Here is a 14375-nt window from a genome sequence, read left to right on the forward strand (position 1 = left end):
CTCTTGCCATAATGTGTCCCTTGAAAATCCTGCCTTTGGTGGCTGGAAGGATGCCTCGTTTCAATCCACTGTTGCAGGCTGGACTTGTGGCAGGTCGTAGTGGTGGTTCCTTACTCTTCCATCTCAACACCATCTCTTTGAGGCACCTTTGAGACTTTTCAGTCCATCCTGCATGCAGCAGGGCTACTGGGCCATCCTCTTTGCTCAATGGGGTGATTGATCGATGACGCTCCGAGGGCTGGAGCCCCTCTGCTGTGAGGACAGGCTGAGAGAGTTGGGGGGGTTCAGCCTGGAGAAGAGAAGGCTCTGGAGAGACCTTAGAGCCCCTTCCAGTCCCTAAAGGTGCTACAGTAAAGCTGGGGAGGGACTCTGGATCAGGGAGGGGAGCCATAGGACGAGGGGGAAGGGTTTGACACTGGAAGAGGGGAGATTGAGATGAGATCTGGGGAAGAACTTCTTTGCTATGAGGGTGGTGAGAGCCCAGGTTGCCCCGAGAAGCTGTGGCTGCCCCATCCCTGGAGGGGTTCAAGGCCAGGTTGGATGGGGCTTTGAGCAACCTGGTCTGGTGGGAGGTGTCCCGGCCCAGGGCAGGGGGTGGGACTGGATGATCTTTTAAGGTCCCTTCCAACCCAAACCATTCTGTGAGCCCTTCCCCCCAGGGATCTCCTTGGAGATGAGCAGATCTGCTCTTGGCAGGCTTTCAAGGACCCCACGCCCTCTTGCTGGGGTGCTCTGCAGCACCGTTGGTGTGGTTTGGGGGTGAGCAAGGCTTTGGGATTTGCCTGGGGGGTCCTGGCATCTGCCCACAACACTGAAGCTCCCTGGGTGGGAGCCATCCTTTTCCCCAGGAGCCTGACACACCCCTCTCTCTCCCCCCCCACCCCAGCCCAGCTTCATCCCAGTGAAGAGAGGGGGGGTTCCCAGCCTTCCTCTGCTGCCCCAACAGCCACCCACTGTGCTCGGATGCTCAAAGCCCTGTCGCATCCGCTGCCCTGACCAACACCGCTTTAATCTCATTTGATTACTGTCTGGCACATAGTACGATGTCACCAGACCGGGTGACAGTGGTGGCACCAGAGGCAGATCTGGATCATTTTCTCTTTAAGACAGCAGGAGCCCGAGGTGCGATTCCTGCTGTTTTCCCAGCCCTGGGGTGTGCGTGTCTGAGCAGAGGAGAGATGCCGTGCTGATGGGTGATGGGTGTCCTGCCTCTGTCAGGCGAAGAGATGCCCGAAGGCAAAGCCTTCTCCTTTCCCTTGCAGCCCATCCCAAACCATCTCCGGCCTCCTGGGAGGCACTGGGGCTTTGAAGGCAGCCTGGGTAATCCCTGAAATCTTGTACAGCTCTGGGCCATGGGTGGAGCTGGATTTCAGCATCTGTTTACACAGCCCTGCCCGAGGCTTCTTGGAGATGTCTTGGCTGGGATCGAGGTGAGAGATGACAGCCCTGGGAGGAAGACATTGGTTGACTTGTTTTCTTTCCTTACTTTGACATAAGCCCCGGGGCTGAACCAAGCTCTTCTTCCTGGTGGCTTCTCGCCTCCTCTCTAAACCCCCAATATTGCTACCGCCATGGGACAGCTCTGCCCCTGGGCATCCACAGGCTTCTCCACCCACCCTTGAGGTGGTTCAGAGAGCTGATCCCACTGAAAGCCATCGTTTACAAAAAGTAGGGAATGGAAATTGAGGTCTGGGTCATGCTGTGGCTTTGCAAACGTGAGGGACAGAGAGGACCTGAGGTGGCATCCCCTATGTGCACCAGCTGGGGGTGGTGTGGCCAAGTGAGGCAACACCTGCTACATCCAACCCAGGAGCTGTGCGGCAGGATGTCCTGTTTGTTATGAATGAGAGATGCTTAATATCACCAATAATTTGCTATAGAAGCTCTGAGTAAGCTTGGCAAACACATAGCAATTCACCTTCCTGGTGACAAAACAGCAGAGCTGGGGGGAGCAGCAGCTCTGCAAGGCAGGCAGAGACTTTCAGACATGGCTTATGGCTGCTGGGAGCCCAAATCTTATGGTTTTTTATCCTTATCCCGGGCTGCAAACCCTGTTCCCAGCTGAGGCTGCAAGACCAAGCTCCCCTACCCCGCTATTCCTGGGCAAGCAGGGAGGGAAGGACTTCTGCTGGGATAAAATAGAAGTTAAAAGTTGTATGCTGTGAAACGAAACCAAAACTCTCCTTGGGGCCGGGATGTTTTTCATCCTTTCTGCCTGTAATGGGAAAAATATGCGCCTGCCTGTTAGCATCAAAGGCCGTTCGTGCCAGGAGGTGCTGGCTCTTTCTGCCTCGGGACCCCCACGGAGACCTCGGCGCCATACCCGGGACAGTGTTGGCATGTGGCAGCCCCTCGCCGGCCCCTGTCCTTACCCCGCCAGCTGGCTGGACACCAGAAACTGGGGCTGGAGAGCTGGTGTGGAGGCTTGAGGCTCCAGGATGGCTGCTTTTCAGCTGGTTTTGGCATCGCTGCCTTCCCCTGCCTGCTGCAGGCAGCGATGGAGGGGGATTTTGGGGTACCCCATAAACGCATCCTCCCTCCAGGGTCATGGTGGGAGGATGCTACAGTGCTGGAAGGAGGGCTTGGGGGGGAAAGGGAGGGGGGGGGGGGGGTCGAGGGGATTTGGGGGTGCACAGAGTCAGCACGCATCAGCTTGTTTAAAAAAAAAAAAAACAAACCAAAACGTATTTATTGCTGTCCATACAGCTTCAGTTATAAGGCGAGGGTGGCTGCAGGGGTCCATCCAGCTCCCCCAGACCAGCACTGGCAGAAGGCATGAGAGCCGGATCCCCCCCACCCCATGCCTCAGGATCGGGGACATGGAGATGCTCAGCCACCCCACCATGAGACAAGGGGTCCCCCAGCACCCCAGGGTATATATGTCCCGCGTGGGAATGCTAAAAGCACTTAAGGAATGTGTTTATAGGTCAGCTCAGCTTCTCTCCGTCATCTGGGTTTTCCCAGTCTTTCTTCCTACCGCTCCATCCTACAGCGCCCCCCCCCCCCCCCCCCCCAGCTTGGTTTCCTGTCAGAGAGGAGCACTGGGAAATTATTTTGATCTCTTTGGGCTCAATCCCTCAACCCCTGCCGGGGTCGGAGCCGGAGCAGCACAGCTCGGTGGGTCCAGCCCAGCCGAGCGTTTTGGACTGCAGGCTTCAACGGTGAAAGGGAAGAGGAGAAAAAAAAAAAAAAAAGTAAAAAATCAGTTGTGTCACATCTGGGAGAGGTACAGAGGGTGGCAGGGCCTGGTCCTGCAACACGTAGGGGGGGTGCAGGCACCTTGAGTGCTCCCAGCACCCGGCCAGCAGGAGCCCTTTGTGCTCCTGCAGGCATGAAACCTGTGGGAAAGCTTCTCCTGCTCCACCAGATGGCCTGATCCAAGCCATGGCCCCATCCAACATGTCCTACCATACCTATCCTGCTTACAAAGCCCCATCCTACCTCTGTCCCTCAAAGCCATGTGCCCTGGGACTAGGCTATTCCACTCTCAGACTGGTCCTTCTGCTCCTGGCACTTCACAGGAGGTTGGTGGTAGGATGCACCTGGCCAAGGCCCCGGGCACTGGTCACAGTGAGGATGTCCTCTTTGGTGCCGCTGGACCCATAGGAGCCTCTTTGCGAGGGATCCCCTCACTGCTGCAGGTGGAGGAGGGCTCATGGTGGTGGGCTCAGGGGTGGGTGATGGTCATCCTGTTGAGGGTGGACTTTAATCCTGCAGCCGCACTTTGGTCTCAGGAGGGAGGTAAGTCAGGAGGTGGCAGATTTGGGTGCCTGGAAAGCGACAGCAGGGTGAGGATCTGCTCTACATCACCCAAGCTTATTTGAAGCTCTCAACTAATGGAGCCCAGCCCTGTCCCCCACCTAAGGAGGGTTTGAACAACCAGCCCTGGGCCTGAGTCTCAGCCCCCTTTGACTCCTGACCGCCCACAGTTCCCAGAAGCTCAGCAAAGGCATGGCACTACGAGAAGATAAATGCTACAGAAAGAGGGGGAACCCCCGAGGCACCGTTTCCTTCTCCCCCCTTAACAGCAGAGCACGATGCCCAAAGCCAGCAGGAGGGTCCCCAGGTGGACCTGGGGCACCACTCCTCCAGACCTGCTCTTTGACTCCCTTGGCATGTGGTAAACGATCACCAGCTTTTCTCCAGCACCAGAGGGATCCATTTCATCCCCCTTGTAGCAGCTCCGACCCCCGAGGTGGCTGGCTTGGGGGTCATCTTGGAGCAGGTCTTCAGCTGGATTCTCCGACCCAGCCAAGGCCACATTGACCGAGACATCCCTCATGCCCACATCATTGACAGCAAGGCAGGTGTAGATGCCTTCATCCTCCTTGCGGAAGTTGGGGATGGCCATGGTGCCATTCTTGAAGACCAAGAAGCGCTCTTGGCTCTGCTTGACGTTTCCATCCCGCGCCACGTTGGGCCCGTTGATCTCCACACGGCGGCTAGAGGTCTGGATCTTCCACCTGATCTCTGGTGGAGGGCTGCCCGCCACGCTGCAGTGCAGGGTCAGGGTGAGGCCATCGTACATGACGGTGTTGTCCAGGTTGGAGAGGTAGGTGAGCTGCACGGAGGGGGCAATGCAGTGGTGGTCGGGGATGTCCGTCACCGCCCTGCCCTTCAGCCTGCTGGGAGCCACACACAGGGTAGACCCCCCCTTGGTGATGGAGACGGAGGTCTTCTCAGTCCACTTCTTCAGCCAGAAGACCTTGCAGGAGCAGTTGAAGGGGTTGTTGAAGATCTGCAGCTGGGACAGGGAGGGCAGGTGATCAAAGGTGCCCTCGGCCAAGGTGGTCAACTCATTGTCGTTGAGCCAGAGGGAGCGCAGGTCCTTCAAGGACCGGAAAGCGTCCCAGGGCAGCCCGGCCAGGCGGTTGTTGTTCATCTTCAGGATCTGCAGCCCACTGAGGTTACGGAGGTCCTGCCAGGGGAAATCTGCTATCTTGTTGTGGCTCAGGTCCAGGTTCTTCAGGTGCACCAACAAGGCGAAAGCTCCCGGTTCCACCACCCCAATCTGGTTGTAGCCCAACCACAGCGACTGCACTTCGGGCACCTCGGCGAAGGAGCCCTGCCCCAACCAGCCGATCCTGTTGGCCGACAAAGTGAGGATGGTCACGTTGGAAGACAACCCCTCGGGTACCTCCTGCAGATCCTTGTAGGCGCACTCAGCCAACAGCCGCCCGTTCTTCTTGGTGGAGCAGGAGCAGGCACTGGGACAGGCCAGGCAGGGCCCCAGGAGCGCAGCCAGCCCCAGGCAGCAGAGCAGGGGCCTCATCCTTCCTCCTGGGAACGGAGACAGAGGGGGAATGAACCGGACGGGTCCAGCCAAGATGGGGATCTGCTTTTTCTTGCCAAGTACTGAGAGGAAGAAGCGGAAGAGCGGAGCATCCATGTGATTATCCCTAGCACTTCAGCTGGAAAAGGCTATTTGAAATAGCCCCTAATCTAAAGAAGGCATTTCCTCGCCAAAAGCGTGAGTGGGGAACTTCCCCCTAAATCCTTTCCTTCTCCTATTTAGGAAATGCCTCTTTTTGATCTTTGATGAAATACCACCCCCTCAGGATTCTGTTTCCCCAGGTTTTGGGATGAAAAGTGGGAGCTGGGGGTTCAGAGTTTGCTCCGTTTCTCCAACCACAGCTCTTTCACAACCAGCTTCGGCTGCAATTCCCCTAAACCATGGAGTTGCTGGGATTTTCAGCACGCCTTTCAGACCTCAAACCAACCCCCATCTCCATATTATTATTTTATTTTTTTTTCCATGTCATGGAAAAAACCCAGTGCTTTTTCTCAGCAAGAGAGTGTGGGGTCCCTGGCTGCTGGAAGTCTTTAAAGTGAAATATTTCTGAGCTAACTCCTTACTCCCCTCCTTCTTGCCTTGCAAAGGGGGCTGTGGATGCTGGGTTCCCGGCGCCTGGAAGCTGTGTCCCACCAGGGAAGAGGTTAACTGCGCCTCTGCGAGGAGCTGGCACCGAGACCCCTTTGTCTCTGCCTTGTCGGCAAGTTTTGCTGCTCCTTCCAGTCCCCAACCCTGTCATTTAAGGCGCGGGGGTGGGGTGGGGGGGAGATGGTTTATTGGCAACGGAGACGCTGAATAAGCCCTGCAAAACAACTCGGGGCGGGGGGGGGGGGGGGGGAGCGGCGGCAAAAGGGGACACAAAGGCTCCTACAAGGAGGTCTGCAGGGATAGACCAACCTAGAGCTGGGGTTCAAGGGATGGCAAAGGAGTTCTGGGGGTGATGGAGGAGTGAGAGCAGTGTGCGGGGCGCGGGGGGGGTTGGTTGATGCATTTAAAGCCCCTGGCTGGTGTGTTTTGGGGGTGTCCCCTATCCGTTCCAGCCCAACCGGCTCAGCGAGACGGGGCAGATCCCCATCATCGCGACTAAGCTGCGGGATGCAGGGGGGGGCAAGGCTGGGGGCGCACCCCCAGGTCAACAACGCGGGGGATGGGGTGTCCCGCCGGGGCAGGGGGGTCCTGCGCCGCTTGAGCTCTCCGAGCTCCGGCTCCCTCCCATCCCAGACCTTCCCCCTCCACCTCCAGCATCCCCCCCCCCCGGGGGTGCAGTTACCTCTCCCCGCCGCCTCTCTCGCTGCCCCACGGCCGGGGCGGACCGAGGCAGCCCCGGGGCGGCGTGAGCAAGGCCGGCACGTCGCATACCAGAGCCGTGAATAACCATCCAGCCCTCCCTCCTTCCCTCCCCGGCCCGGCCAGCCCTCTTTCCCCCCGGCCCCTGCTCTCCCCGACGGTCCCCGACCCCCCGTTCCCCTCCCCGGCCCCTCCTGCCCCTTCACCGGCAGCTTCGGGCGGACGGAGCCCGCTCGCCCTCGTTCCTCTGGAAGGGTGGAAAACGGGACCGCCGGTTGCCTCGGCCCTCGTCGGGCTTCTCCTTCCCCTCCCCGTCCCCTGGGCCTTTTTGTTTTCCATGGCACAGACCCACTCCTGCTGTCGGAAAAAGGCTGCGGGGGCCCTTCCTCCGCCCGCCCGCCTCCCCCCGGAGTTGCTGCCGCAGCCCAGCCGCTCCCGGACCCCCTCTCTGTCCCCCCGCCCAGAGCTGGGGGAGCATCCAGACCTCTGCCTTCCAGCCCCACATCTCATCTGCACTCACCCAAACCTCTGACCCTCACCCCCACCGTTCCCCCCACCCCGGTCTCATCCATACTCATCCACTGGCGACACTGGGGTGACTCTGGCAGGGTCCATCTTGTCGCATCCCTTGGAGGGGACATCTGGGGGACAGGGCGGGGGGTGAGCAGCTTCTGGTGGTCGTGGGGAGGCTGCTGACCGGTGAGTTGCCTCTGAGAGGGGGGTGAAAGGCTTTGGGGTGTTGGGGGTGGCAGGACACCGCACTGCAGGGCTGGCTGGGGCTGGGGTAGGGTGGGAAGGAGGGTGGGTGGGTGCCCAGAGGCTGGTGAGGGTCACAGGAGGGAAGAGGACAAGCCATCAAGGTACAGGGCTGTCACCCAGAGCCGTCTCCTCTGCCCTGCAATAAACTGCTGATAAAAGCTTTTAAAAATAAACCACGGTGCGTTCATCCTGCAGCCCCCCCCACCCCCCTCCTCCCGCCTGGCAGGACCACTCAGGCAGAGGTGGGCATTCAGGACCGGGATGCTGAACGGGTCCTTGCTCTCTTCCCACCTGTACTCATCCACTGGCCAAATTGGGACAATGGTAAGAAACTCGCTGGCTGTGGGGCTGGTGTTGGAGCAAATCGTGGTGCAAATGGCCCCCAGCATCTGCAGTGGTACAAGGACCTCCACCCCGGAGCAAACCAGACCCTCCTTGGAAAAGCCTCTGAGCAAGATGAAGGTGGAGTGGGGTGGGGGGGGAACTGGATTTCCTCCCCCACCCCAGGAGAGCTTCAACTCCGTGTATCCCAGCCCTAGCTCCCTGTCTTCACACTTGTGCTGACGCAGCTGTTGCCGAGGCCAGGCTGTCAACAGGATTGGACTTAAAAATAGTGCCATGCAAGGGAAAAGGGGGATTATTTTGAATCTAGAGCAGTTCATTGGGGCAGGGGGAGGGGGCCTTCTAGGTTGGCCGCTGTGGGACGTGCTGGTGTGCTGGGTGAGCTAGGGATTTTGTCCATGGGGGTCAGGACCTGCTTTGCAAGGCCCTTGTTGGGGGGTCTCACTGCCCCTTTTGGGTGTGATGCTCTCACTGCTAAGGGGTTGCTACCTGACAACCCCCCCATGGGTTGATATCACTGGTGCCCATCATCCTGCAGCGGGGCAGGCTGATGTCAGGCTGGAATAGGGTGGTCCATCAGCCCACCATACTGTGAAGCAGGTCCTGGATATCTTCGGAGCCCATCTGGGAAGGTTCTGGGGCTCTGAAGCAGTGGAGGACGCAGAACAGAGGTGACTGCCAAGGACCAAATCTAATTCTGCCCACTCCTACCCAGGGAGCAGATGAAAGATGCTCTTCTGACCACTTCTATAGGGACCCCAGACTCCACCTGTGACGCCCACCAAGGCACAACCTCTCCGGTGGGTGACAGCTGTAGTGCTGCTGGTGACTGTTCCACAGGGGGGCACGGCCATTCTTTTTCCCCTTCATTTTTTTTTATCTGGGATAAGTGATAATTTGGGGATGGGGAGGGACGAAAGCTTTTCTATTGTGGGGCTGTCCCTGGCAGGGGGTGCCAGACGCCTTCCCACAAGTTTAGGTGACACCATCAGCGTGTGACAGCCCGGGCTGCGTGGGCGCTGAGCATGTCACCATCATGCGTGGGCACATCCCACGGGCTGGTGACAGGCTCTGCCGAAGGGTTAATGTCTCAGAGGGGGCCGAGCCATCCTGCTGGGATGCTTTAACCCTTTCCAGCCCCTCCTGGGCATGGAGGGAGGGGGTGGGAGGATGCAGAGCTCCGTCCCTCACCCCTTCTCCTGCCTTTGGGCACCAGGCGCTAATTAGTGCCCTCCTGAAAAGGAGCAAATCTCTGAGTAATCCAGCCTGGGTAGGTAGCTCATCACACAGAGATTCCCTGTAGATACATTAGGCGGGGAAATCTATTACTCTCTAATTAGACAAAGGCAGAAATGATTGTTCTTTTTCTCTGCCGTACGTGTTTCTGCGCGTGAAACTCAATTATAAGTGTATCCGCAGGAGGGGGTTTGGCTACAAGGGGGAGTCTCCGCTTGGCACGGGGTTTCAAAAGCTGGAGCGAGCACCTGGGCCGCTGCCGAACAGCCTCACATTCCTGGGATTTGGGGGATTTGGGTGGGCACCCCCCCCTCACCCGCCGCTTCTTGGCTTGCCAACCTGCTTGCTTTGTCTCTCCCCCGCCCCGTTCCCTGCAGCAGGAGAAAGATGCGAAGGCTGGACTTAAAATAGAAAGCCGTCCTCTGGAGGCTGGAGAAATGAGTGTTTGCTCCAAGGGGGGGGTGGGCTCTGCTGGGACACAGAGGCTGTGTTTGAGGAGGCGAGGGGTTCCAGTGGGGCTTGAGGGCCCACCCATGGGTGCTGGTGAGCGGGGGACCATCCCCGCACGACGGCGGGGCGCCGCCTCTCAAGCAGGGACACTCGGAGGGCAAGTGGCTTCATGGCTCCTGATAAGAAAAGCAATCAAAGGCAGCCTTAAATCTTCGCCGTGTAATTGTGGGTTTAAATCATCAGCGGGACGAGAGGGGAGTGCTCCCGGCTGGGCTGGGGAAGGGGGCATAAATCCACCGGGCACCTTCTTAGCACCCCCAGTCTGGGGACTGGGAGTTCTTGGGGACTGGGGTGACACTAACCCCTGCCCAGGCAGCCCTGTCCTGTCCCCAGCACGGCTCTGCGGGGTGACACGGTGCCTGGAATATTGTCACGTATGTACATACGTACAGGTTGTGTGTAGGAGATAAGCCTCGGGCATACGTGTGTGTGGAGAAAGAACATGGAGTGTGGATATTTAGTGTGTATTTGTACATGTGTTGAGCATACGTTAACCTGTGGGCATAGATACATAGAGCTTATACAAATTATATGTATATATTGTATATCTTCTTACTGCACACATATGTATATAGTGTATGAGCAGTGGTATGTCTGTAGAGAGAGTGTGTGTACGTGCTGGGGGAATAATTGTTTGTACTTTTCTATATAGTGAGTTTATAGAGAGTATATATTTGTTTTATTCTATTTCCATACATATGCTGTATTCACGCACATTTATATTGTGTGCATAGACTGAGTACATACGAAATGTGTCCGCACATGACAATTATTTCTGCATATACATAGTGACTATATATATATAAAGAAGCGTAGCCAGCATAAATGCGTATATATATAGTGTGTTTCTATCTACGTATATAGCATGAGTGTGAGTTATATATAATATGCAGATACAGAAATACAGAAATATAACATATATACTATATGCTGCGTGGTCGAAGGGTAGAAATAAATGTATATGTATTTATAATGTGTGTGTTTGTGTGTGTGTGTGTGCGTGCTGCGCCTGTAGCTGCGGCGATGTGTCACCGCGCCGTCTCCCACCTCCTCGGGGTCCCCTCGGCCGTGCCGGGCTGTACCGGGGGCTGTACCGGGCAGAGCCAGGCGGTAGCGGGGAGGGAGGGGACACACACACACACACCAGGCGCAACCTCCCCCTCGCCCCCGTCAAGCACGGACCCGGTTCCACTTTCAATCCCTTTTATTGACTCTTTCACAGACAGAAGCTCGTAGAAAGGCGCCCGCGGCTCTCACCGATCTCGGGGCTCCCGGGGACCGGAGTGGGGGGGGGAGGGGGCGGCGGTGGCGACCCCTCGCCTCCCGGGAGCCCCTCTTTCCCTTCCTCCTCCCCCCCACCGCCCGCCCGCCAGCAGCACGGGCACGTCTACGGCACAGACACTTGGCTACAAGGCTACTCTATCCAACACACATCGAAGGGCCCCGCCGGGCCAAGGGGGGGTCGGGACGGGACCGGGAATGGGGCGGGGGGGGGGGGAGGAGGATGGGGGGGTCGGGCCGCCCCCGCCATCTCGGGGAGCGGGCGGGGGGCGCGGAGCTGTCCAGCCCCGCCGGGTGCTGAACGGAGCGGCGGGGAAGGCACCGGGGGATCCTCGGCACCCACCGGGCAGCATCAGAGCCCGCACCCCGGTACCCACCGGGCAGCGGGGAGGGGTTGCCACCGGGGAGCCCGCGCACCTACCGGGGAACGGAGAGCACCTCCGGGGAGTGGGGAGCCCCGACACCCACCGGGGAAAATAAGGATGCACCGGAGCGCGATGGGCACCCCACCGGGGAGCGGCGGGGACCGGACCGAGGCGCGGCGGGGACCCACCGGAGAGCGGCGCGGAGCGGGGAGCGGGGAGGATAACGCCGAGGGGGGGCGGGGACCGCACCGGGCTGCGGCGGGGCTCGCAGCGGGGCTCGGTGGGGCCGCACCGGGGAGCGGCAGGACCAGAGACCGGGGAGCGGAGGGGACTCACCGGAGACGGAGGGAGCGGCGAGACCGGACCGAGGAGCGGCAGGGACCCGCCGGGGACTGAACTGTTTCCAGGAAAAAAAAAAAAACAAACCAAAACAAAAAAAAATATTTGGGGATACGGGGGTAAAAAAAAAAAAAAAAAGGCAAATTACCCATTTTTTCTCGTTTTTTCGTTTTTTTCCTTTCAGGGGAAAGAAAATACGGGCCGAGCAGAGGGCAGAGGCGGGCGGGGGACTGGGAATCGTTGCGGTGTTGGCGCCGAGCCCAGAGCGAGGACCGCCGGTAAGTCAAAACGGAAACGAAATCGTGGGAGAAACGTCCCGCCTGCATCGAGCATCCCCGGGGTCGAAGCCCCTTCCCCGGGGACCTGCCGCCTGAGGGAGGAGGAAGAGGAGGAGGAGGAGGAGGAAGGTCCAGCGGGCGTCGCTGGGGATGCTCCCGTCTTTCCTCGGAGGAAAAGCAGCGGCGGTGCCCCGGGAGGCGGGGAGGGGGCCGAGGGGAGGTGGGGATCAGGGTGGGGTGCGGAGGGGGTGCGGGGAGGCTCAGCGGGGACGCTGCCGGTAGTTGCCGTTGATCTCCTGGGAGATGGTGACAGCCTCGGCGCCCAGCGGCAGCTTGTCACTGTACTCGGAGCGGACCTCGAACTCCTCGCCATTGGCTTTGGATTGCGACTCCGCCATGGAGCTGGCTGCCACGCTTTCCTCTCGCTCCAACTCCGGAGCCCCTTCGGCTTCTCTCCTCCTCCTCCGCCTGCCTCCTTCATCGTCATCCTCCTCCTCATCATCTTCTTCCTCCACGTCCGCTTCCCCCACCTCACTGGGATTGTAGTTCTTCTCAGACTCCAGGTAGGAGGCACGGGGGTCAAAGTCGGCAGCCATGTGCTTCTCCATCTGGTCCGGGTTCTGGGCCTTCATGATGAGCTTGTAGGTCTTCCCTTGGTACTTGGAGAGGAGGTGGCACCATGTGGCCCCCATCAGGGGTAAGGTGGCCAGCACCAGCAAGAAGATGCTCACAACCACGATGATGATGAGGGAGGGGATCTCTTTTTTGGTCGTGAAGACCACTTGGACCTGGCAGTCCTCCCCCAGGTAGGTGAGACACACGGAGTAGTTGGTGCCAGGGTTCAAGCCCTGGAACCAGTACGAGTTCACCCCTTCCTCGATCTTGGACCACTGGACTAAGGCGTGGCCCTGGCTGCTCTCCTGGCACAGGTAGAGCATCCTGAGGTGGACCTTCTCGGGCTGCATGTAGGTGGGTGTGAGCTGTACCCGGGCATCACGCTCTGACACGTCTAAAGCGATCACCCCCAGGTCGAACGTGTGCTGCTTGAAGTCACCACTCTGGTTGAAGGCGTGGTTGGAAATGTACTTGCTGGTTTGCGTGGAGCCACACTTCTTCTCAAAGGGTGGAAGCTGGAAAGGGACTTGCCCATCTCCCGTGGACTCTGTCCCAGCTGCCGAGGATGGTTGGCTCTGCCGGGTGGGATCGAGGGGTTTGTTCCTTTCATCTGGCATGAGCACACTGTTCTTTGCTCCCTTGGCCCCAGGCTTCTTGTCACCTGGCTGTGCTTTACCTCCCAGTGGGTCCCTCTTGGGCTGCAGTGGGTATTTCTGGGTGCCCGCCACCGCCACGTTGACTGAGGTCTGGTTGCTCCCCATTTCGTTGGTGGCCAGGCAGGTGTAGGTGCCTTCTTCCCGCTTGCTCAGGTGGGGAATCAGCAACGTGCCATTCTTGAAGACCAAGAAGCGCTCAGGGTCCTGTTTGGGGAGGTCCTTCCCAGCGCTTTCCTTCGGGTTGCCATTGAGCTCCAGAGTTTGGCTGGAGGTGCGGATCTTCCAGCTCACTTCGGGTGGTGGGGTGCCCGTCACAGCACAGTGCAGCGTCAGGGTGAACCCATCAAAGAGCTCCGTGGTGTCCAGGTTGGGGTAATAGGTGAGCTGTACGGTAGGCGAGGTGCACTGCATGTCTGGGATCTTCCCCACCGGCACTCCTCGGAGCTGCTCCGGGAGGGCACAAGTGATGGAATCCTTCTCAGGGATGGAGATGAGCGTGCTGTCCATCCACTTCTTCAACCACTGGAGCTTGCACGAGCACTCGAAGGGGTTGTTGTAGATCTGCAGGTGGGAGAGGGAACTAAGCGAGTCGAAGATTCCCTCTGCAAGGCTAGTGAACTTGTTATTGTTGATGCGTAGGGACCGGAGATCCTTCAGGGTGTGGAAAGCCCCCTGAGGGACCAAAGCCATGTGGTTATTGTTCATCTTGAGCAGCTGGAGAGCGCTGAGGTTGTAGAGGTCCTGCCAGGGGAAGTCCACGATCTGGTTGTGGCTGATGTCGAGGTTTTTCAGCTGCACCAGGATGGCAAAGGTACCGGGCTCGATAGAGCGGATCTCGTTGTGTGCCAACCAGAGGGAGGTGACCTGGGTCACTTCCACGAAGGAACGCCGCTGCAGCGAGGTGATCTTGTTGGCCGAGAGGCTGAGGGTGGTCACGTTGGAAGGCAACCCGGTGGGCACCACTTGAAGATCCTTGTAGGCGCAGTCGGCAAACTGGTGGGCGTACTTGTCCACGCAGGCGCAGGGCTCGGGGCACGCCCGGGCCAGGCCGAGCAGGGCCACCAGCCACAGGGACAGCAGCGGGGCCATCTCCCCCTGCCAAGGGACACAAGGGGGCTCTCAGGGCTCCCGCCCCCTCTCCCCGCCCCGCTCCCGGCCCCACTCCCCGCCCGGCGAGAGGCGGCGGCGGGGCCGCGCCCCATTGTCTGTGCCCGGCTCCCCCCGGCTGCCGCCCCCTCGCCCCTCGCTCCTTCTCATCCCCTCTTCCCCCGTCCCTTCCTCTCCCCCGTTTTCCTGCCTTTCCCCTCCGCTCTTCCCACCTTTCTCACTCTCTTTCCTTGTCTTGTTCGCGCTTTTACTCTACCCCACCCCCCCCAATAAAATATAAAAAATCTCGTTTTCTTCCTTCTTTGCT

At 58.9% G+C, this 14375-nt stretch overlaps 2 protein-coding genes across 2 annotated transcripts; both read right to left on the reverse strand.

The window, feature by feature from the left end:
• Positions 1 to 4021: 4021 nt before the first annotated feature.
• Positions 4022 to 6919, reverse strand: ISLR (immunoglobulin superfamily containing leucine rich repeat). Its single transcript, XM_074156028.1, has 2 exons — positions 6787 to 6919; positions 4022 to 5280 (listed from the first exon to the last, which is right to left on the reverse strand). Exons 1-2 carry the CDS (start codon positions 6917 to 6919, stop codon positions 4022 to 4024), a joined length of 1392 nt encoding a protein of 463 aa, XP_074012129.1.
• A 5031-nt stretch (positions 6920 to 11950) lies between these two features.
• LOC141470267 (immunoglobulin superfamily containing leucine-rich repeat protein 2-like) lies at positions 11951 to 14050 on the reverse strand. The gene has a single exon (XM_074156220.1). The coding sequence runs from the start codon at positions 14048 to 14050 to the stop codon at positions 11951 to 11953; it is 2100 nt and encodes a 699-aa protein (XP_074012321.1).
• Between the last annotated feature and the right edge of the window lie 325 nt (positions 14051 to 14375).

Source organism: Numenius arquata, chromosome 11 (assembly GCF_964106895.1).
Source record: "Numenius arquata chromosome 11, bNumArq3.hap1.1, whole genome shotgun sequence".
Classification (NCBI taxonomy): domain Eukaryota; kingdom Metazoa; phylum Chordata; class Aves; order Charadriiformes; family Scolopacidae; genus Numenius; species Numenius arquata.